We start from the raw sequence: 21,920 nt of genomic DNA on the forward strand, positions 1-21,920 counted from the left end.
CAATATTAATTCTTCCTATCCATGAGCAGAGACTATCTTTCCATTTATTTGTCTCTCTTTCAAGTGCTGTCATCAAAGTCTTAGTTTTCAGTGTAACAAGTCTTTCACTTCCTTGTTAAATTTACTCCTAGGTCTTTTATTCTTTGTGATGGAATTCTAAATGGAGTTGTTTTCTTAAGTTCTCTTTCTGATAATTTATTAGTGTATAGAAATGCAACTAATTTTTCTGTATTGATTTTTGGATCCTGCACCTTTACTGAATTTATTAGTTGTAAATTTTTTGGGGGGGGGGTCTTTAGTGTTTTCTATGTATGTCATCTGCAAATAGAGACAGTTTCACTTTTTTCTTTCCGATGTCAATGTCTTTATTTTTTTATCTTACCTAATAGTTCTAGCTAGGACTTCCAATATTATGTTAAATAAAAAACTGAGCAAGCCCTAGCCAGTTAGCTCAGTCGGTTACTTAGAGCCTTGTCCTGAAACATCAAGTCTGCAGGTTCAAACCCTGGTCAGGGACCATACAGGAGGCAGCCACTGAATGCATGACTAAGTGAAACAATAAATGATTCTCCCTCTCCACTTCCTCTAAAACCTAGCAGTAAATAACTCAAAAAAAAAGTGAGTATCCTTTTCTTGTTCCTGATCTTAGAGGAAAAGCTCTCAGCTTTTCTCAGTTGAAGTATATGATGTTAGATGTGTGCTTAACATATATGCTATTATAAGGTACCTTCCTTCTATACCTACTTTGTTGAGTTTTATCATATGCAGATGTTAAATTTTGTCAAATGCCTTTTCTGCATCTACTGAGATGAACATATAAACATAATTTTTTACCTTTTTTTTTTAAGTGAGACAGAGAAAGAGACAGAGAGAGGAATAGATAGGTACAGACAGGTAAGGGAGATGAGAAGCATCAATTCTTTGTTGCTGCACCTTAGTTGTTCATTGATTCCTTTCTCATATATGCCTTGACTGGGGGGCTCCAACAGAGCAAGTGACCCCTTGCTCAAGCCAGCAACCTTGGGCTTCAAGCCAGTGACCTCTGGGCTCAAGCCAGTGACCATGGGGTCATATCTATGATCCCACACTCAAGCCAGCAACCCTGTATTCAAGCCAGCGCCCTCGGAGTTTTGAACTTGGGCCCTCTGTATCCCAGTCCAATTCTCTATCCACTGCACCACCACCTGGTCAGGCTATCCTTCATTTTTTTAATGTGGTGTATCACATTGATCAATTTGCAGAAGGTAAAGCATCCTGAATCCCTGAAATAAATCCCACTTGGTCATGATGTAGGATTCCTTTAATTGTATTGCTGAATTCAGTTTGCTAATATCATGTTGATGCTTTCCTATCTATGTTCACCAGGGATTTTAGCATGTAATTTTTTTCTGTTGTAATAACCTTGCCTGGTTTCTAGTCAGAGTAATGCTGGACTTATATAGTGAGTTTGAAACTGTTCCCTCTTCTTCCATTTACTGGTAAAGTTTGAGAAGGATTGGTATTACGGTAGTTCGTCTTAAACATTTGGTAAAATTCATCAGTGAATCCATCAATTCTGGACTGCTGTTGGGAGGCTTTTGATGACTGATTCAACCTCCTAAAATAATTAGTCTATTTCATTATGATTCAGTCTTAGCAGGTTATATGTGTCTATTAATTTATCCACTTCTCCTAAGTTGTCTAATTTTTGGCATTTAATTATTCACAGTAGTTTCTTATAACCCTCTGTATTTCTGTGGAATCAGTGGTAATGTTTCCTCTTTCATTTTTACTTATTTGAATCCTATCTCTTTTTTTCTTGGTGAGTCTGGGAAAAGGTTTTCTATTTTGATTCTTTACAAAAACACAGCTCTCATCTAAACTGATTTTTTTCCTACTGTCTTTTAAAGTCTGTTTCATTTATTTCTGCTCTGATTGTTATTTCCTTCCTTCTACTGACCTTGGGCTTTACTCTTCTTTTTCTAGTTCTTTGAGGTGTAAAGTTGGGTTAAGAGCTTTTAAATTTTTATTTTTTAACAAGACAGAGAGATGGAGATAGAAAAGGAGAGAGATGAGAAGCATCAACTTATAGTTGTGGTACTTTATTTAATTGTTCATTGATTGATTTTTTTTTTTACACAGAGACAGAGAGAGTCAGAGAGGGATAGACAGGGACAGACAGACAGGAATGGAGAGAGATGAGAAGCATCAATCATTAGTTTTTCGTTTCGACACCTTAGTTGTTCATTGATTGCTTTCTCATATGTGCCTTGACCGTGAGCCTTCAGCAGACCGAATAACCCCTTGCTCGAGCCAGCGACTTTGGGTCCAAGCTGGTGAGCTTTGCTCAAACCAGATGAACCTGCGCTCAAGCTGGCGACCTCAGGGTCTCGTACCTGGGTCCTCAACATCCTAGTCTGACACTCTATCCACTGTGCCACCACCTGGTCAGGCTCACTGATTGCTTCTTATATGTGCCTGGACCAAGGGGCTCAAGCTGAGCCAGTGATGCCTTGCTCAAGCCAGTGACCTTTGGGCTACAAGCCAGAAACTTTGGGTTCAGCAACCTTTGTGCTCAAGCCAGATGAGCCCGCGCTCAAACCAGGGACCTCAGCATCCCAGGTTGACTATCTACTACACCACCATCACTCAGGTTGTATTTCTTAATGTAGGCATTTACTGCTATGAGCTTCCTGTATGAACTGCTTTTGTGGTATTACATAAGATTTGGTGTGTTGTACTTCCAAGTTCATTTGACCCAAGATACTTTTTGATAGCTTATTTGACCACTGGTTGTTCAGTACCATGTTGTGTCCATATATTTGTGAATTTTCCAGTTTTCTCCTTGTAACTGACTTTTAGTTTCCTACCACTGTAATTAGAAAAGATGCTTTGCATAATTCAATCTTCTTAAATTTATTAAGACTTGTTTTGTAGACTAACATATGATCTATCCTAAGATAAGAATATTCTACGTGAGCTTGAGTAGAATGTGTATTCTGTGGCTTTTTGATGGGATGTTCTGTACATGTCTGTTAAGTACATATGGACTAACGTGTTATTGGAAGTGGATGTTTCTTTGATTTTTTTTTTGTTTGGATGATCTATCTGCTGATGGAAATGGGGTATTAAAGTCCCCTATTATTACTATATTGCTGCCTATATCTTCCTTTAAGTCCATTAATATTTGCTTTATATATTTAAGTGTTCTTCTCTCAGACATTTACTAGCTCCCTTTAAGTCTTTCCTCAAAACTTGAGAACTACTTGATTGCTCTCTTTAACGCTGCAACCTGCCCCTATCCAACCCACTCCCACACACTTGCCAAATCTCTTACCCTAGTTTTATTTTTTCCACAGCATTTACAACCTAATATAACTTGCATATTTATTGTTTATTATTGACTCCCTCTTCTCAAAAGTAAATTCCAAAGACATGACTTGTTGATTAGAATACTGCCTGGCACACTATAGGTGCTAAGGAAATACTTGTTGAATAAATGAAGAAAATGTAGATTTAAGTTCACTAGACTTTCCTTAACATGATTAATCTAAAAAAGTTAACATTTATTCTTTAATAAATCATTACATGTAAATAGTGCTGAAGTTTCTGATAAAGAAGTGTAAAATTCTGTTATTTGGATCCTTTTCCTTTAAATAGGGCCAGTAAGTATGGTTAAGCAGGTTGTAAACAGAATGAAGACACCTAGGTGAAGACACAACAAAGGCTAGAACTCATCAGGCTACGACCACACAGAAACAGGGCATTCCTTTCTTTTTTTTTTCTTTTTTCTTTTTTTCATTTTTCTGAAGCTGGAAACGGGGAGAGACAGTCAGACAGACTCCCGCATGCGCCCGACCGGGATCCACCCGGCACGCCCACCATGGGGCGACGCTCTGCCCACCATGGGGCGACGCTCTGCCCACCAGGGGGCGATAATCTGCCCATCCTGGGCGTCGCCATGTTGCCATGTTGCGACCAGAGCCACTCTAGCGCCTGAGGCAGGGGCCACAGAGCCATCCCCAGCGCCCGGGCCATCTTTGCTCCAATGGAGCCTTGGCTGCGGGAGGGGAAGAGAGAGACAGAGAGGAAAGCGCGGCGGAGGGGTGTAGAAGCAAATGGGCGCTTCTCCTGTGTGCCCTGGCCGGGAATCGAACCCGGGTCCTCCGCACGCTAGGCCGACGCTCTACCGCTGAGCCAACCGGCCAGGGCTTTTTTTTTTTTTTTTTTTAGAGAGGAGAGAGAGAGAGACAGAGGGAGAGAAGGGGGGAGGCGCTGGAAGTATCAACTCCCATATGTGCCTTGACCAGGCAAGCCCAGGGTTTCAAACCAGCGACCTCAGCATTTCCAGGTCGATGCTTTATCCACTGCGCCACCAGAGGTCAGGCCGCATTCCTTTCTAATATGCACAAAAGCAGCGCCAGCATTCCCTCATTGTAAACACTCAAACTTTGAATATCTAATGTTTTAAATAAAATTCTTCCAAAGTGTATTAGATATTTCCTGAGAAAGTAATTATGCTTTGACTCGAGGCTTTAATTCTGTTCTTCCCAACTAGGACTACAAAGAAGCAAGTGACAGTGGTAAGTATCTGGATGTTGGAATAAACAGATCTCAGTTAAAGTTCTGGCTTCTGATACTGTTAAATGAGTAAAATTGGGTAGTTCCTAGGAAACTCCTTCATCCTCATGTTCCAACTCTAAAAAACTGAGATCACAATAGCCCCTCTGCATTCATTCTATTTTGTCATCTCCTGTGTCCGTGATGCTCCAGTACCTGGGCTCTGCTGACGGGAGACACTGCCCTCACAGGACCAGCCAATTCTTAAGATACAGCAAGGACCATAATCTCTCATGCATAAACTAACCAATTCAGAGCCCAAATTCCAACCCCTAACCCCCTTGTCTGACTCTTATAATACAGGAGGCAATATTCCCCTCCCCTAATCACTCCAGAATTAAGTGCCAGACAACCAGGGACAGTCTATATGCCCAGAGACTACTGAACTATTCACACTACCTAATCCTAAATCACTTACCCTGCCTGGCCTTGCTTTTCCTGCAGAAACCACAATAAATGCCCTTCTGCTTCCTGAATGGCCCATGCTTCCCTGTGTGGCCCCTATGTGGCATAGCATGGATGAAATGCCTCCTCCCCTGGGAACTGTGACAAACCATCTTTCCAATGGTAATTAGCCCCTAATCTGTAAGCTTCACCATACCCAAACAAAAAAAACCCTACATTTTAAAACACCTTCATAGTGTTTTTAGGAAGAGTAAATACAAAAGTACTTTTAAACTATAATAACCCCCCTTCAAATTCAATGGTTTCAATGTGAAAACAAAAACAATAAAAATTCCATAAGAAAACACAGGTAAGTATTTGTATAAATTTATAACAAATAAACTAAAGACAGAAGTCATAATAAATCATACTTTTAGATTTAAAGCAACCATAAAATCAGAAGTCTTAAAATCCAAGTACTGCTTTAAAATATAAAACTTTGAGTTGATAAAAATAAAACGTTATAAGATATGAATTGAAAATGTGAAAAAAAACATTTGCATGTCACAACAGAAAAAGGATTAATTTCTACAGAGACAGGAAATTAGTGACTAAGCCTGGGAATATTACTTTTATTATAATAAAACGGCACTAAGTCTCATCAACTCAAATGAAAGCAATTACTTCCCTAAAATTGGTATGTCTATTATGAGAGTGTGGCTGAAAACAGTCTGGATCACTAAAAGGAAGCTCACTATATCCTGTTTAATATTCATTTATGTACAAATAAACATGTGTACATGAAGGTAAACATCCGTTTACCCTCTGACCACTATAAATTTTAACTAGTAATACTAAAATATATTTATTTATAATAAAGAATAAGTTCTTTATGAATAGAACATCTTAAAAAGTCTTAAATATATGTTTTAAGATAAAAAAGGCTTACCGTCCAAAATTTTATAAAGTACTGTAAAACTGTTGTAGCCACAAAAAGGCAATATAATAGGGAATACAATAAAAACAGCAGGAAGAATTTGTAATTAGAAAATCCCACACAGTTATTCACCCTAGAAGAATAAAGAAGGTCACACTGTAAAAATAAGACAAATCTTAAATTCACAGAAACAAAACCTACAATGTTTGCCAGGAGCTGGGAGAGGGGAATTGAGAAGTTGTTTAATGGGTATAGTGTTCAATTTTGCAAGATGAACTAGTTCTGAAGACTGGTTGCACAATGTGAACATATTTAATACCACTGAACTTAATATAGAAATATTTTTTACTATTATAACAATAATAAAAAATAAGACATTTCAAAAACGTAATCATTATTACTTGGAAATAGGTCATTTGGTAAGTGGGGAGCAATGTCTTAACTTTGAAAGTGTTTGATTGTGTTTTTAAAAGAGATGGAGGAGAGATGAGAAGCATCAACTTGTAGTTGTGGCATCTTAGTTGTTCATTGATTGCTTCTCATATGTGCCCTGACCAGGACAGGGGGCTTAAACCGAGCCAGTGAGCCCTTCCTTGTTCAAGCCAGAGACCTCTGGGCTGAAGCCAGCAACCCCACACTTAAGATGGCAAGCTCATGCTCAAACTGATGACCTTGGGAATTCAAACCAGGGACCTCAGCATTCCGGGTCAATGCTCTATCCACTGTGCCACTGTTGGTCAGGCCTGGATGTGTATTTTTAATAAATTCTATAAGGAATTTGGAATTTTAATGTTAATACTTAACATAAATTTATAATGTTAATTCTTAACATATATCTTTTTTATCTTAATACATTTTTAAAAGAACACATTTACTATAAACATGTACATATATATGCTTACCCACACACACATAATTAGATCAATCTTCTTATATATGACTAATTAAATTGACCTTGAAAATCACTCTAAATTCGCTTTCTGCCTCTCCCCCATATGTGACTTCACCTATTTTATACATACCAAGGACAGTGATGATCCATCTTAAGAATACATCTAAAAAACAAATAAACATAAGCAATCCATGAAGAAAATTATCCTAATTCTAATTGCCAATCACTTTTTCCTTAAATTTTTCTCTTTACTAATACATTTTAGAAAAAACAATCCAGTATATATTAAATTTCTGATATTTCCACTAACATTTTCTTTTCTCTTTTTTTAAAGACTTATTTATTGATTTTAGAGAGAGATGAGAAAGAAAGAGACAGAGAAGGGGGAGAGGAGTGGGAAGTAGCCAACTTGTAATAGTTGCTTCTCATGTGCCTTGACCAGGGAAGCCCAGAGCTTCGAACTGGCAACCTCAGTGTTCCAGATCAATGCTCTGTCCTCTGCATCACCACAGGTCAGGCTCCACTAATACTTTCAAAGGTAAGAGGTAATAATTTTTTTGCCTTGGACCACACCAAGTGACATTTTAATATACAGGTACATTGCACAGAGCACTTGGTATATTAGCTAGTCCAGCTCACAAATCAGCTGCAAGAAATAAAGTGAAATACAATCTCTATTTTCAACACGTGCAAGTCATAAAAATAAAACTTTAGAAGCAACCATATCAAAATATTAACACTGATAGGGTCATAGATGGTTATTTTTTCCATGTATTTTATAAAATCCTATCCCATGGATAAGCACCACTGTTCTCTTATAATCAGAAAAAAAAACCCAAAATGTGCCTCCTTGTCAATATAGGTAATAATATGTAATCATATTTATGAAGTCCGACCACACATCATCTCAAACATAATAAACAAGTAAACTAATACAGAGAAGGCTAAACAGCTTGTCTAACTCAAGTTCAAGGAATAACTGGGATTCCCAAACTAGGAATCCTTCTTTCTACACATTACCTTCTCACAGTGCATAAGAAATAAAATCTTTCAAGTTTTTCTGGGTATAATGTTACAGACGGAAAATGAAAAACATTTTTCTGTGTGGTCTGTTAGGTTTTAATATCAACATTAACAATAGAATACAAGAAAATTGTCACTTTTTAATCCAGGAAATAAGGTTATTCTTAAGGGGGTTATTACTTCCTTGCTCATCAATATTATATTAAGTATGAACATAGAAAGGATATTTAAAGAAACTCCACAACCAATACAGGGACTGTTATCAAAGACTGCTCCAAAGCCTATCCTAGTTTACAGAAACATTTCTATCAGCACACTTATGGAGCAAACAATAGGAGAAGATGAACTGCTTCTGCTAAGCATAAATAAAATATTGCTTCCCCTTCTGTTTCCGTCACCAATTTCCAATGCTGGCACTAAAATGAACCAAATGAGGACAACACTTACGTGTCACATGCTGAGCAGTGATGGGCACGGTCAGGTTTAATCAATTGACATCTTTCACAGTATCTGATGGCTACATTTAAGAATTGAAAGGAAGTTATTGAAGGGTGTACAGGTTCAGTTAATTTGACTATAAAATTTGTTTTCGTTTCATGTATAAATAACTGGGGAAAATTGACAACTGATAATTCCGTCATCAGGTTTGATTCTAATCTCCCACTGACTAGCTGGTGACCTTGGGTCAGTAACTTATTTCTAAGAGCCTCAGTCTCCTCCTTCTGTAAATGCAAATAATACCAAGTGTAATGAACTATTTTGCAGATTAGAACAAAACCTTCTAGAACATATCAGAGCCTCACTATAGCAGTTATCATAAAAACACTGCTATTTGTAATAAAATAAAAAGTCAGACTCCATGATGGGAAAAATTAGTGAGAGAGAGAGAGATTAGAAGATGTGTGAAGAGCCATGACAGAAAACAGCCAGGAGCAAATTCACTGCACAGACATCTCCCAGTGGCCAGTGAGACAGGGACAGGGCCCAGTCGCCAGAGTTCAGGTAAGTCAATGGGATGAGAGGGACTTAGCTGAATGGCAGCAACTTGCAGTTTACAAGGTAAAAATCTGAGATGTCCTGAGAAAACTCTCTAAATCGCTTCTTGTTAAAGTAAACAGAAGTTGAAGAGAGGTGGACAGTGAATTAAAACTTTAAAACTGGGACCTGGCTAGCTGGTTTGCTCAGTGGATAGAGCATCGGCATGGCATGCAGACGTCCTGGGTTTGATCCCTGGACAGGACACTCATGGGAAGCAACCACCTGCTTCTCTTCCCCTCCCTTTCACCCCTTTCTCTCCCTTCTAGCCTCCTGCAGTCAGTGGCTTGACTAGTCCAAGCATCAGCCCTGCGTGCTGAGGGCAGCTCAGCTGATTTGAGCACTGGCATCAGACAGAGGTTGCGGGGTGGATCCAGTTGGGGCACATGCGGGAGTCTGTCTGTCTCCCCTCCTCTCACTTAAAACAAAAGAAAACAACAACAAAAAAAACCCTTTAAATTGGATTTAGAGAGGAAAAAATAAACATCCCAGGCAGACAGAAAGACAAAAAAGATGGGGAGGGACACTGTTAGCAGAGCTGACACAAGGAAACACTGTAGGATGAAGCTGGCGGTAACTGCTGGTTGGACTGGGACTAGAGGGAAGGTGCAGAAAGACAGTGCTGTTTCCTGAATAGATTCTCTGTCCCCAAGGCTTGAAAAAGCACAGAAGGAAATTCAATGAGAAGTCCCTCCCTTGGTGCTTGGCCCCCAACTCCCTCTGTCAAGGCAGCTCCATTACCTTCAAGGCTCATTGGTCTATGGAAGGTCAACCGTAAAATTATAGTATTCTGTCATTTAGTTCTTTAAAGATAAATGGATATTGCTTCAATAGTAAGAAAATTAAAAGTCCCAGCACTTGGGATTCTCAGTAGCAGAAATGCAAAATGGTTCCCCAGAGCAGGACCTGCCTGCCAGCAGTCAGAAGATAAGGCACAAGTCCCAGACCCGGCCACTTGGGACGCTGAGCACCTCACTGAGCCGCATGTCTTCAACTCTAAAATGGAGACAAGTACAGCACCTGTCTCAGCACTGTTCTGAGGGTTAAATAATCACCAAAAAAATCTCAGCCTGACTCTGGTGTAGTACTCAATTGTTCATACTAGAGGACAGCCATTCTAACTTTTTATTTTTGAGAGAGAGAGAAATAAAGGGAAGGAGAGAGAGAGATAGGAAAGGAAAGAGTTATAGAGTCAGAGTGTGAGAGTGAGTGAGACAGAAAGAGAGAGAGGGAGAGAAAGAGAAGCATCAACTTGTTGCTCCACTTAGTTGTACACTGATTGCTTCTCATAAGTGCCTTGACTGGGGACTGAATCGGTGACCCTGAGCTCAAGCCAGCCACCTCAGGATCATGTTGGTGACCCCATGCTTGAGCCGGCAACCCCATGCTCCAGTCAGCAACCTAGGGTTAAAGCAGCAAGCTCGGTATTCCATGTCAACACTCTATCTGTTGTGCCACCATGGGTCAGGTGAGGACAGCAATTATAAGTAATTAAGTTAGCAAAGCTTTAAGGGTAAGTTTTTTACATTGTGTCTCTTAACTCTTTGGGGCACATGTAGTGCTCTGAAAATTAGATGATCTTGCTATGAATAGGCTCCTTGAAAACCCAAAATTTTGCATATAATCTCATGGATTCGTAAATTCTCTAAAATCTTGGCCTTTGGGTAAAAAAAAATCTAATCTGCAGAACAATAACTACTAACAATTATTGTAAACCAGATCTTTCAAAATTAAATATAAAAAAGGATTACTTTAAATTAACTAGCACCTACTAAAAATGTATTATGTACAAATAATAAGTGTGTATTTCATTTACATATTTCATTTAATACTTCCATTATCCCAGAGATGTACATATTATTCTCCTCATTTTAAAATGAGGAAACTAGGCCCTGGCTAGTTAAAGCGACATCCCGAAACAACACAGTTGCGGGTTTGATCCCTGGTCAGGGCACACATGGGAAGCAACTGGGGCTTAGAAATTTTAAGTGACTCGCATCGCACTAGTAATGGGAAAAGCTGGCGTTAGATCTGAAATCCACGTTTTCATTCCATATGGTAATATACCAGTTATATAAAAAGGACAGTATTAAATGCATTAAAAAAATTTAAAACTTGGTCAAATATCCCCTCCAATAGTCTTGTGCAAACCTTACACTTTCTTAACTCACGATCTGCAAATAACTACACAAAGGGAAAGTCCTTTTGTTTCTGCTTGGTAGGTTCTGAAGCCAGAGTACTTTGATTTAAATCTGTGTGACCTGAAAAAGTTATTCAAGCCCTCTGCATCTCAGTTTCTTAATCTGCAAAGTAGAGACAATAGTATCACCCTCACAGAATTGTTGTGAAGTTTAGATGAGTTCATAAACACAAAGCATTTAGAACAGAATGATTGTTAGGTATTACTTTTATCTGGTATTTGAATGAATTACTGAGTTATATAATACATACTTTAAAGCAATTCCCTATATTTAAATGACCTGTCTGGCCACTCACAGTGTCATCCCTATGTAAGGCTCTGTCCCTGAGAAAAGGCAACTGCTGCAGCAGTCACATCTCTCTCAGTGGAAGCTGTGGGGTAGCGGAAATACCAACAGCTTTGGGACCACACAGACCTGAGTTCAGATTCAGGCTCTCTGCAAAGTATATTTATAACCCTGAACAAGTTTTTATTTCCTGTGTTTTATTTTTCTTCCATTCCAAGTTAACACATTCTTGATTTTAAAAAAGTGACTCAGTGATGATACACAATATTCAAATTCAAACCAATATTTCCTTCCAATTAATACCTTACTAAGAATATTAACTGAAACTTTTAGCCATAAAGGTATACTTGGAAAAAAAGAATTTTGAATATTAAGAGAAATGCAACTCTTATTAGAGTGAGCCTTTTAAAAAAACCTGTATCAATACATGTTCATAACCACATCTGAAATACCACAGCACAACACAGGAAAATCTTGTCTCTAGACCATGTTATTTGTGGAATCACAATCTCCATTTAATAGTCAAATCATGCAAATATATCTTGGCAGGAAGACCATATTTTAAAAATTCTTTGAATAGAAAAGATGTTTTCTTACTCCCTGAGCCTGAGGTGGTATAGATGGGTAAGTCCCTTGCTGTTCTTCTCAAAATTTCTTGTTGTTGTTCTTGGCTGGTTTCTTTTTCATAACGCTCCCTTTCAGATTTGGACAAGTAGAACTATAAAAGAAGAAATAATTATTAATTCTTTTAAATCTCATAATTATTAACTATCATACTTCGAAAAACATGTTTTATTCAGAACAGAAAAATAAAAATTTTCCTCTATGAAGGCAAAGTTTGTCTTTAAACTTCTTTAAGAAGCTAACTCAAGTACATTTTAACAAAACTACAAACCTTTTGGCAGATTAAAAATATTTGTGCATGGGGTTGATGGCTTGAGTGTAGGATCATGTCTATGATGGTCCCTGACTTTGCCCAAAGATCACTGGCTTGAAGTCCAAGGTGATCGGCATGAACCCAAGGTTGCTGTCTTGAGCAAGGGGTCACTGACTTGGCTAGAGCCCCGCCCAACCCCCATTAAGGCATTTATGAGAAGCAATCAATGAACAAGCAAAGTGATGCTACTATGAGTTGATGCTTCTCATCTCTCTCCCTTCCTGTCTCTCTCTCTCACTAAAAAAAATTAAAAATAAATAAATAAATAAATTGCTCTGCTTAATGCTGGTAAAGAACATGAATTAAATCATTTTGATTTTTGATGGTGTTTTTTAAGAGAAAATTAAATTTCCCCATCAAAAAGGGAATAATACAGGTACTAAAAAATTTTTTTGGTGTTAAAATTAGTATCAAGAGATTTTTTTATTTGGGGGGCCCGGCCAGTGACCTAAGTCAATTAGAGCCTTGTCCTGAAATATCATGGTTGCAGGTTTGAACCCAAGTCAGGCCACATACAGGAAGCAATCAATAAATTCATCAACTAAAAGGAACAACAAATGAATACTTCCCCCCACTCTTTCTCCTCCTGTCTTCCTCTCTCTAAAAACAGTAAGTTTTTTTAAAGAAAAAGAGATTTTAAAATAATTCCTATTTAGGCCTGACCTGTGGTGGCACAGTGGATAAAGTGTCAACCTAGAACACTGAGGTTGCCAGTTTGAAACCCTGGGTTTGCCTGGTCAAGGCCCATATGGAAGTTGATGCTTCCTGCTCCTCCCCCCCTTCTCTCTCTCTCTCTCTGTCTCTCCTTTCTCTAAAATTGAATGAACAAATAAAAGGAATAAAAAGAAACCTAGCTTTAAAAAAATTCTATTTATTGATATTAGCAAGAGAGAAAAGGAGAAAGAGAGAGGGAGAGAGATAGGAACATTGATCTGCTCCTGTATGTGCCCTGACCAGGGATTGAACCTACAACCTCTGTACTTTGGGACAATGCCCTAACCAACCAAGCTAACCGGCCTGGATCACAGAAAAATTGATTTTTAATTTTTAGAGGAATGCCCGAAAATTTCCTTGCTTTGAGTGAAATGCTAAGTCACAAATCTTGGGGTCCTATTTTGTGGTCAAATGAGTCAACAAGTCATTATTTTATTACTTTGTTTTAGTGTTTAAAAAACTAACCAACAGGAGTACTTTCTCCAGGATTATTAAGGATTGTCAAAGGCAAGCATAGTCTCCTTTTCTTAAGCGGAGACGCTTTCATGGAGTTGTTTCTAGTTTGTACTTCTTAAGTTTTTATTTCCACGGGGCAACCTGCCTGTTAGTTCATCTCGCAAACAGCACTTTCCCTACAGAGGACTTCAGTTCCTCTTCTTCTGCTGTCATCTCAGCCTTCAAGAAACTCAAGTTTTATGCTTCTATTCCAGGGGTCCAGGAGCTTACGTTTCTAATAGTCTTTATTTCACAAGTTTTTAAAACTAAAAATGGCTTGAGATCTGCTCTTGAGCATGTTTTATATTTTAACAACACTGTTCCTCAATTTTTACTTAGTTACATGGGTTTGCTTGAAAAGGCCTAAGGAATCATGACTGGAATTTTATCTGTATGTATTTATATATTTTGGTCTGCCTGTTAACTCAAGTACCAAAACTCCCCACACTCTTGATGCCTCATCATCAATAACAGTATTGGCTTATCCAGGTAGCCTAATCTATTATAAACAAGGTCAATATTTGGCATAGAGGAGCCAGATGTGGTTGAGGAAACTGACCCCAAGAGGCTCAGGGAACTGTCTGAGACCGCACTATTACCGGCACAGGTGATAGTAAATCCATGTCTTTTGTACTCTAGCACGTCTGTCTCTGTACTGCTGATGTAAAATGCACGTTGTTCCTTTTTATGGATCTTTACTCTAACCAAAATACCATGGTATAAGAAGTGTTGAGAGTCTATTTAGATTACCTGGCCTGGCTCCCACAATTCAATCTGGATGATACAAGAAATCTCAAATTACTTATACAAAACAAAGTGACATGGACTTATAAATAAACAGGACAGAAAGAAGTCAGGAAAGATGCCCATGATTTTACAGTTGAGACTTAAGGTTACTTATCTAAGCTCAGGCAGGGATGAATCTTCAGACCACAATTCCAAGATCCTGCCCCCTCTTGAATTTTCCAGGTATAGAAATACTCACCTACTTTGTGAGACAGCCCATTCTCTTAAGAAAGAAAGAATTATAACCTGTTAAAACATTCTTCCCTGAAAGTCCATGTCTCTGAAACATCTATAACTAGAGAATAATAATCTTATGGTATGACTAAGACAGAAGAGGGACCTAAGCCTAGGACCCCAAGAACACCAGAAGGAGAGAAGAAAATCCAGACCACAAAAAAATGTAACCACCCCTCCAATTCCAACTCAAAAACACAAGGGTAGCTTGATTTTATCTCTTCCAACTGCGGATGCTTAAACTACCGACCTGAATGCACAAGTGATCAAGGTTTGACAGCTATACCACTTTCTTGGGATGGCAGTAATCAAGAGTCGGACAGGCCTGACCTGTGGTGGCGCAGTGGATAAAGCGTCGACCTGGAAATGCTGAGGTCGCCAATTCGAAACCCTGGGCTTGCCTGGTCAAGGCACATATGGGAGTTGATGCTTCCAGCTCCCCCCCCCCCCCGTCTCTCTCTCCTCTCTGTCTCTCTCTGTCTCTCCTCTCTAAAATAAATAAATAAAAATTAAAAAAAAAATTGAAGAAAAAAAAAAAGTCGGACACCTTGGCCCTCACAGCCCAGGTGCGAAGATAGCTGTTAAGCAACCTGACAGAAGGAGGAAGTAGATAAACCCTGAAATGGAAAATTCCAAAGCTCACCTTATTCAAAAACGCCTGTCTTTTCATACAAGCCCACTGTGTCCCCAGCTTATAGAAGCAGCCAAGCAGAGCCAGGTAAGAGGACCTTCCTCTCCTCAGTGCTGGCTCCCTGTATTCAAGCATAAGCTTAATAAAATCTGTCTGGGGGACTTCTGGTCAAGGTGGTAGAGTAGGTAAACTCTGTATTCACCTGCTCCCACAATCACATCAAAATTATAACTAATATGCAGAAAAACCATCATTCAGAACTGCCTGAAATCTAGCTGAACAGAAGTCCTACAACTAAGGATATGATAAAGAAGCCATTACAGGACTGGTAAAAAAGGTAAAGACGGGAAACAGATTGGTCCCAAACCTGCACGTGGCATTTAAAAATCAAAAAGGGGCCCTGGCCAGTTGGCTCAGTGAATAGAGCGCTGGCTTGATATGTGGACCTCCCAGGTTCGATTCCCAGTGAGGGCACACATAAGAAGCAACCACCTGCTTCTCTTCTCTTCCCCACCCTCTCCCCTTTCTTTCTTTCTTTTCCTCTTGCAGCCAGTGACTCAACTGGTTCGAGCACTGGCCCCAAGAACTGAGGATAGCTCGGTTGATTCGAGCATCAGCCCCAAATGGGGCTTGCTAAGTAAATCCTGGTCAGAGAATATGTGGTAGTCTGTCTATCTCCCTTTCCCTCACTTAAAAATCAGAAAGGATATATTGCTATAGAGGCAATATATATTGCCTGAGGAACGAGGGGTCCAAGCTGCACAGTATGCCCCCCAGAATAGTGGCCCAGAACCAAGACCAATCCCTAGAACCTACTTGAAAAAATAGTGACAAAAAACTTCCCCAACTTGGTGAAGGTAATAGACATACAAGTCCAGGAAGTACAGAGATGAACCCAAAGAGGTTCACACCAAGACAAGTAATTAAAATTCAAAAGGGAAGAGCCTGACCACGTGGTGGTACAGTAGATAGAGTGTCAAACCGGGACACTGAGGACCCAGGTTCAAAACCCTGAAGTCGTCAACTTGAGCGCGGGGTCACTGGCTTGAGTATGGGATCACAGACATGACCCCATGGTCACTGGCTTGAGCAAGAGGTCACTAGCTTGGCTGGAGCCTCCTGGTCAAGGCACGTAGGAAAAGCAATCAATGAACTAAGGTGCCACAACTACAAGTTGATGCTTCTCATCTCTCTCCCTTACTGTCTATCTCTGTCTCTCTCTTCAAAAAATAAATGCAAAAGGATAAAGACAAAGGATCTTAAAAACAGCAAGAGAAAACCAGTTACCTACAAGGGAGTGCCTCAACAAAAACATTACAGGCCAGCAGGGACTGGCAAGAAATATTCAAAGAGATGAAAAGCAAAGACCTACAGCCAAGGTTGCCTGATGCAGCAAAGCTGTCATTTGGAATGGAAGGACCCATAAAGAGCTTCCCAGAGAAGAAAAAGCTAAAGGAGTTCATCACCATCAAACCAGCACTATGAGAAATGTTAAAGGGTCTTCTTTAAGAAGAAGAAATATGAATAATAAAATGCCAACAAATACATATCCACCAAAATTACTTTAAATAAAAATGGATTAAATCCTCCAATCAAAAGACATACTGTGGCTGAATGGAAAATAAAACCAAACCCTTTCACACGCTGTCTACAAGAGATTCACTTCAGATCAAAAGACACACAGACTGAAAGTAAAGGGATGGAAATTCTATTTCATGAAAATGGAAATGGAAGGAAGAAAAAGTGGAGCTGTACTTATACCAGACTAAATAGACTGTAAAACAAAGGCTATCTCCTAGATGGTTAGCTTAGTCAATTAGTGTCGTCCTGAAACAGCAAGGTTGTGAGTTCAATCCCCAGTCAGGGCACATATGAGAAGCAACTAATGAATACACAACTAAGTGGACCAAAAAAATGAATGTATCTCTCTCTCTCTCTCCATAAAATCAATCAACTAAAAAAGAAAAAGGTTATAATCAAGACAAGCAAGGGCCCAACAATGAGAAAGCAACCTAAGTGCCCATCTACAGATAAATGGATAAAGAAGATGTGGTACACATATATGATGGAATATAACCGGCCATAAAAAAGAATGAGCTCTTGGCCTGACCAGGAGATAGTGCAGTGCACAGAGCCTCAGGTTCAAAACCCCAAGGTCCTCGGCTTGACAGCATCTCATCCGGTTTGAGCATGGGATCATAGACATGACCCCTTGGCCGCTGGCTTGAGCCCAAGGTCGCTGGCTTGAGCAAGGGGTCACTGGCTCGACTGGAGCCCCCGTTAAAAGCACATGAGAAAGCAGTCAATAAACAACTAAGGTGCCTCAACAAAGAACTTATGCTCATCTCTTTCCCTTCCTGTCTGTCTGTCCCTACCTGTTCCTCTCTGTCTCTCTCACTGAAAAAAAAAAAAAAGAGAGATTTTGCCATTTGCAACAACATGGATGAACCTAGAGGGTGTTATGCTGAGTGAAATAAGTCAGAGAAAGACAAATGTCATATGAGTTCATTCATATGTGGAATCTGAAAAATAACTAAATAAAAAAGCAGAACAGAAATGCACTCACAGATATAGAAAACATTTTGATAGTTGCCAGATGGGAGGAGGTTGGGGAACTGGGTAAAGAAGATGAAGGGCTTAAGAACAAATGGGCTGTTACAGAATAGTCATGGGGATGTAAAGTACAGCATAGGGAATATAGTAACAATATTGTAATTATTATGTATGGTGCCAGGTGAGTATGAGATTTACTGGGATGATCACTTAGTAAGTTATATAATGCCTAATCACGGTGTATACACCTGAATCTAACACAATAATATATGTCAACTGTAATCTACAAATAAAAAAGTTATTTTTAAAAGTCTGTCTGGAGCCTGACCGGGCGGTAGCACAGTGGATAAAGCGTCGGACTGGGATGTGGAAGACCCAGGTTCGAGACCCTGAGGTCGCCAGCTTCAGCAAGGGCTCATCTGGTTTGAGCAAAAGCTCACCAGCTTGAGCCTAAGGTCACTGGCTCTAGCAAGGGGTTACTCGGTCTGCTGAAGGCCCGCGGTCAAGGCATGTATGAGAAGGCAATCAATGAACAATTAAGGTGTTGCAATGCGCAATGAAAAACTAATGATTGATGCCTCTCATCTCTCTGTTCCTGTCTGTCTGTCCCTGTCTATCCCTCTCTCTGACTCTCTCTCTCTGTAAAAAAAAAAAAAAAAAAAAAAAAAGTCTGTCTGGAAATTTCTCTAGGGTTTCCTCTTGATTACTATCTTGGAGAACCCAAGAATCCCAAGACCAGTAACATGACACTACGTACATATCTGGATGGCTTGACCAGGTGGTGGCACAGTGAACAGAGCGTTGGCCAGGAACACTGAGGACCCAGGTTCAAAACCATGAGGTTGCTGGTCTCATCCAGCTTGAGCGCGGGCTCACCAGCTTGAGCATGAAATCGCTGGCTTGAGTGTGGGATCATAGATGTGACTCCATGGTCACTGGCTTGAAGCCCAAGGTCACTGGCTTGAGCAAAAGGTCACTCACTCTGCTGTAGGCCACCCTCTATCAAGGCACATATGAGAAAGCGATCAATGAACTAAGGTACTGCAGCAAAAAACTGATGCTGCTCATCTCTCTCCCTTCCTGTGTCTGTCCCTTTCTCTCTCTCTCTCTCTCTCTCCCTTTCTTTCTCTCTCTCTCTAAAAACAAAATCAAGCAAATAAAAAAACATATCTGGATGGGAGGTGTTCTAACTAAATTTTAGTTTCCTTGTAAAATCGGAACAAACTTCCCTGGGATGTTCTATTTGTAGCATACCATAGTATTACAGGCCTCAGTGTCATTACTTTTCCTTAAGAACTAAGGTTACAAATTATGAACCAAATGAAAATCTCAAGAAACACTAGAATTTTAGATGACGAATGAAATAAAACAAAATTTTATATGAATTAGTTTTTGATAATTACCAGAAGTCTATTTTTTCTTAAATTCAGTGAGAGGAGGGGAGGCAAAGACAGACTTGCACATGTGCCCCGACTGAGATCCATCTGGCAAGCTCACTAGGGGGCAATGCTCTGCCCATATGGGGCATTGCTCCATTGCTCAGCAACCAAGCTCTTATTAGCATCTGAGTCAGAGGCCATGGAGCCATCCTCAGTGCTCACGGCCAACTTGCTCCAATTGAGCCATGGCTGCAGGAGGCGAAGAGAAAGAGAGAGAAGCGAGAGGTCAAGGGATGAAGCCGATGGGCTCTTCTGTGTACCCTGACTAGGAATTGAACCTGGGACATCCACAAGCCAGCCTGATACTCTACCACTGAGCCAAGGCAGAAGTCTTTTTTTTTTTTTTTTTTTGCAGGGACAGAGAGAGAGTCAGAGAGAGGGATAGATAGGGACAGACAGACAGGAACGGAGAGAGATGAGAAGCATCAATCATTAGTTTTTCGTTGCGCATTGCAACACCTTAATTGTTCATTGATTGCTCTCTCATATGTGCCTTGACCGGGGGCCTTCAGCAGACCGAGTAACTCCTTGCTGGAGCCAGCGACCTTGGGTCCAAGCTGGTGAGCTTTTTTGCTCAAGCCAGATGAGCTTGCGCTCAAGCTGGTGACCTCAGGGTCTTGAACCTGGGTCCTTCCGCATCCCAGTCTGACACTCTATCCACTGCGCCACCGCCTGGTCAGGCAGAAGTCTATTTTTTATTAAAAACTACTGAACAGAATAAAACTACAAAATGTCATTTTATTTATTTAAATTTTTATTTATTGATGTTAGCAAGAGTGGAAGGGAGGGAGAGAACAAGACAGAGAGGAACACCAATCTGCTCTCATTATGTGCACTGACCAGGGATTGAACTGGCAACCTCTTGCTTTGGACAACACTCTAACCAACAAATTCAGCCAGCCAGGATTGAAATGTTATTTTAAACTCAGTGTTCAAACAGTTCAGTTTGAATATTTATTAAATATCAATTAAGAGTTTGGCACTCAGACATCAGGGATCTAAAGACTGGTAAAATTATAGACCTTGCCTTCAAAAGTTCATCTATAAGACATATTAGGGCCTGACAGGGCGGTAGCGCAGTGGAAAGAGCGTCGGACTCGGTTGCAGAAGACCCAGGTTCGAGACTCTGAGCTCGCCAGCTTGAGCGCGGGCTCATCTGGTTTGAGCAAAAGCTCACCAGCTTGAGCACAAGGTCGCTGCCTCCAACAAGGGGCTACTCGGTCTGCTGAAGGCCCGCGGTCAAGGCACATAAAAAAAAGCAATCAATGAACAACTAAAGGTGTTGCAACGCGTAATGAAAAACTAATGATTGATGCTTCTCATCTTTCTCCGTTCCTGTCTGTCTGTCCCTGTCTATCCCTCTCTCTGTAAAAAAAAAAAAAAAAAAAAAAAAAAAAAAAAAAAAAAAAAAAAAGCCATAGTAGGAACATCAGCCATGTAAACAAAGAACTGCAAATTACAAATCAGCATAACAAATATGTACAACATCCACTTTAGAAGGTATGATAAAAGCTCCTTTAGGGGTGGGGGCTGTTAATACATTCCCAGGAAGAAGTGTTATGTAAGCTGGGTTCTGAAAGATAAACAGGAACCTTCAGGAAGACAGAGAGGGAAAGAAAACGTTGGCACAAAGATGTGAGAACAGTGTGTTCAGGGCAGTACATGACTTGAGCAGAGTTCCAAGAAAAAGCAACAGAGATGAAGTTAAGATTTTAGTTCATGTATCATCTTCTGCACCGGGCAACTGAGCAGGACCTTGATTTTGTAGCTGTCTGACAACTTCTGAGGGTTGCCAGAGAAATGATGGGAACATATTTTCTTGCTAGAAAGATGACCCTCAGTGATGGAAGATGCCTACCAGCTCTTTATATGCTGCCTCCTGCTCACCATTCATTCAAGTATTCAGCAATCCGTCCATTACACACCAGGTCTGATTCTAGGTAATGAGGACACAGCAATAAACAATGAAGATTCTTCCTTCACAAAGCTTATGCTTTAGTGAAAGACATAAGCATAAAAGGTCTCTGCTTAAATGCCACTCTTCAGAGAAGATTCTTTGACCATACTATCAAATATAGCTTTTTTCTAGTAGCATTTACTGTTATACTCTACCATGTCATGTTCTTTATCTAAATGTATCACAATTTATAATTCTTTACTTATCATTTGTCTCTCCTTTTAAATGCAAAGACCCAGTGCTTGCCTCAGCAGCATTTTTACTAAATGTAAAGACCTTATCTTTTTTTTTATATTCATCGCCTACCAGCATGACAAACAGTAAATATTTAGTACATACTTGCTGACTGAAAGAATAAAAAAATACCCAATATAGCCTGACCAGGCGGTGGCGCAGTGGATAGAGCGTTGGACTGGGATGCGGAGGATCCAGGTTCAAGACCCCGAGCTCATCTGGTTTGAACAAAGCTCACCAGTTTGGACCCAAGGTCACTGGCTTGAGCAAGGGGTTACTCGGTCTGCTGTACCCCCCCTCCCGTCAAGGCACATATGAGAAAGCAATCAATAAACAACTAAGGTGTTGCAAGGAAAAACTAATAATTGATGCTTCTCATCTCTCTGTTCCTGTCTGTCCCTATCTATCCCTCTCTCTGACTCTCTCTCTATCCCTGTAAAAAAAAAAAACCCAATATAAATTAACTTTCTGCTTTTCAGACCCAGTTTGATCCCCTAGATTTTGAGCCCTAATTGTTGCTCTAACCTCTGAGCTCAGTCCTTTGAACAGTCACATGAGTACCCATCTCTCAGCTCTGTAATTGC

At 39.9% G+C, this 21,920-nt stretch overlaps 1 protein-coding gene across 4 annotated transcripts in view; it reads right to left on the minus strand.

Annotated features, from left to right (window-relative positions):
• The window catches only part of ZDHHC20 (zinc finger DHHC-type palmitoyltransferase 20), an 85,696-nt gene that overhangs the window by 26,267 nt on the left and 37,509 nt on the right, over positions 1 to 21,920 (minus strand). For all 4 annotated transcript variants that reach the window (XM_066259024.1, XM_066259026.1, XM_066259025.1 and 1 more), the window contains 4 exons: positions 11,954 to 12,074; positions 8,283 to 8,352; positions 6,943 to 6,975; positions 5,933 to 6,053 (listed from right to left, as the gene is read on the minus strand). In XM_066259024.1, the coding sequence (XP_066115121.1) occupies positions 5,933 to 6,053; positions 6,943 to 6,975; positions 8,283 to 8,352; positions 11,954 to 12,074 (345 nt within the window). The remainder of the gene's footprint in view (positions 1 to 5,932; positions 6,054 to 6,942; positions 6,976 to 8,282; positions 8,353 to 11,953; positions 12,075 to 21,920) is intronic.

The sequence above is a fragment of the Saccopteryx bilineata genome, chromosome 2 (genome assembly GCF_036850765.1).
Source record: "Saccopteryx bilineata isolate mSacBil1 chromosome 2, mSacBil1_pri_phased_curated, whole genome shotgun sequence".
Lineage (NCBI taxonomy): Eukaryota > Metazoa > Chordata > Mammalia > Chiroptera > Emballonuridae > Saccopteryx > Saccopteryx bilineata.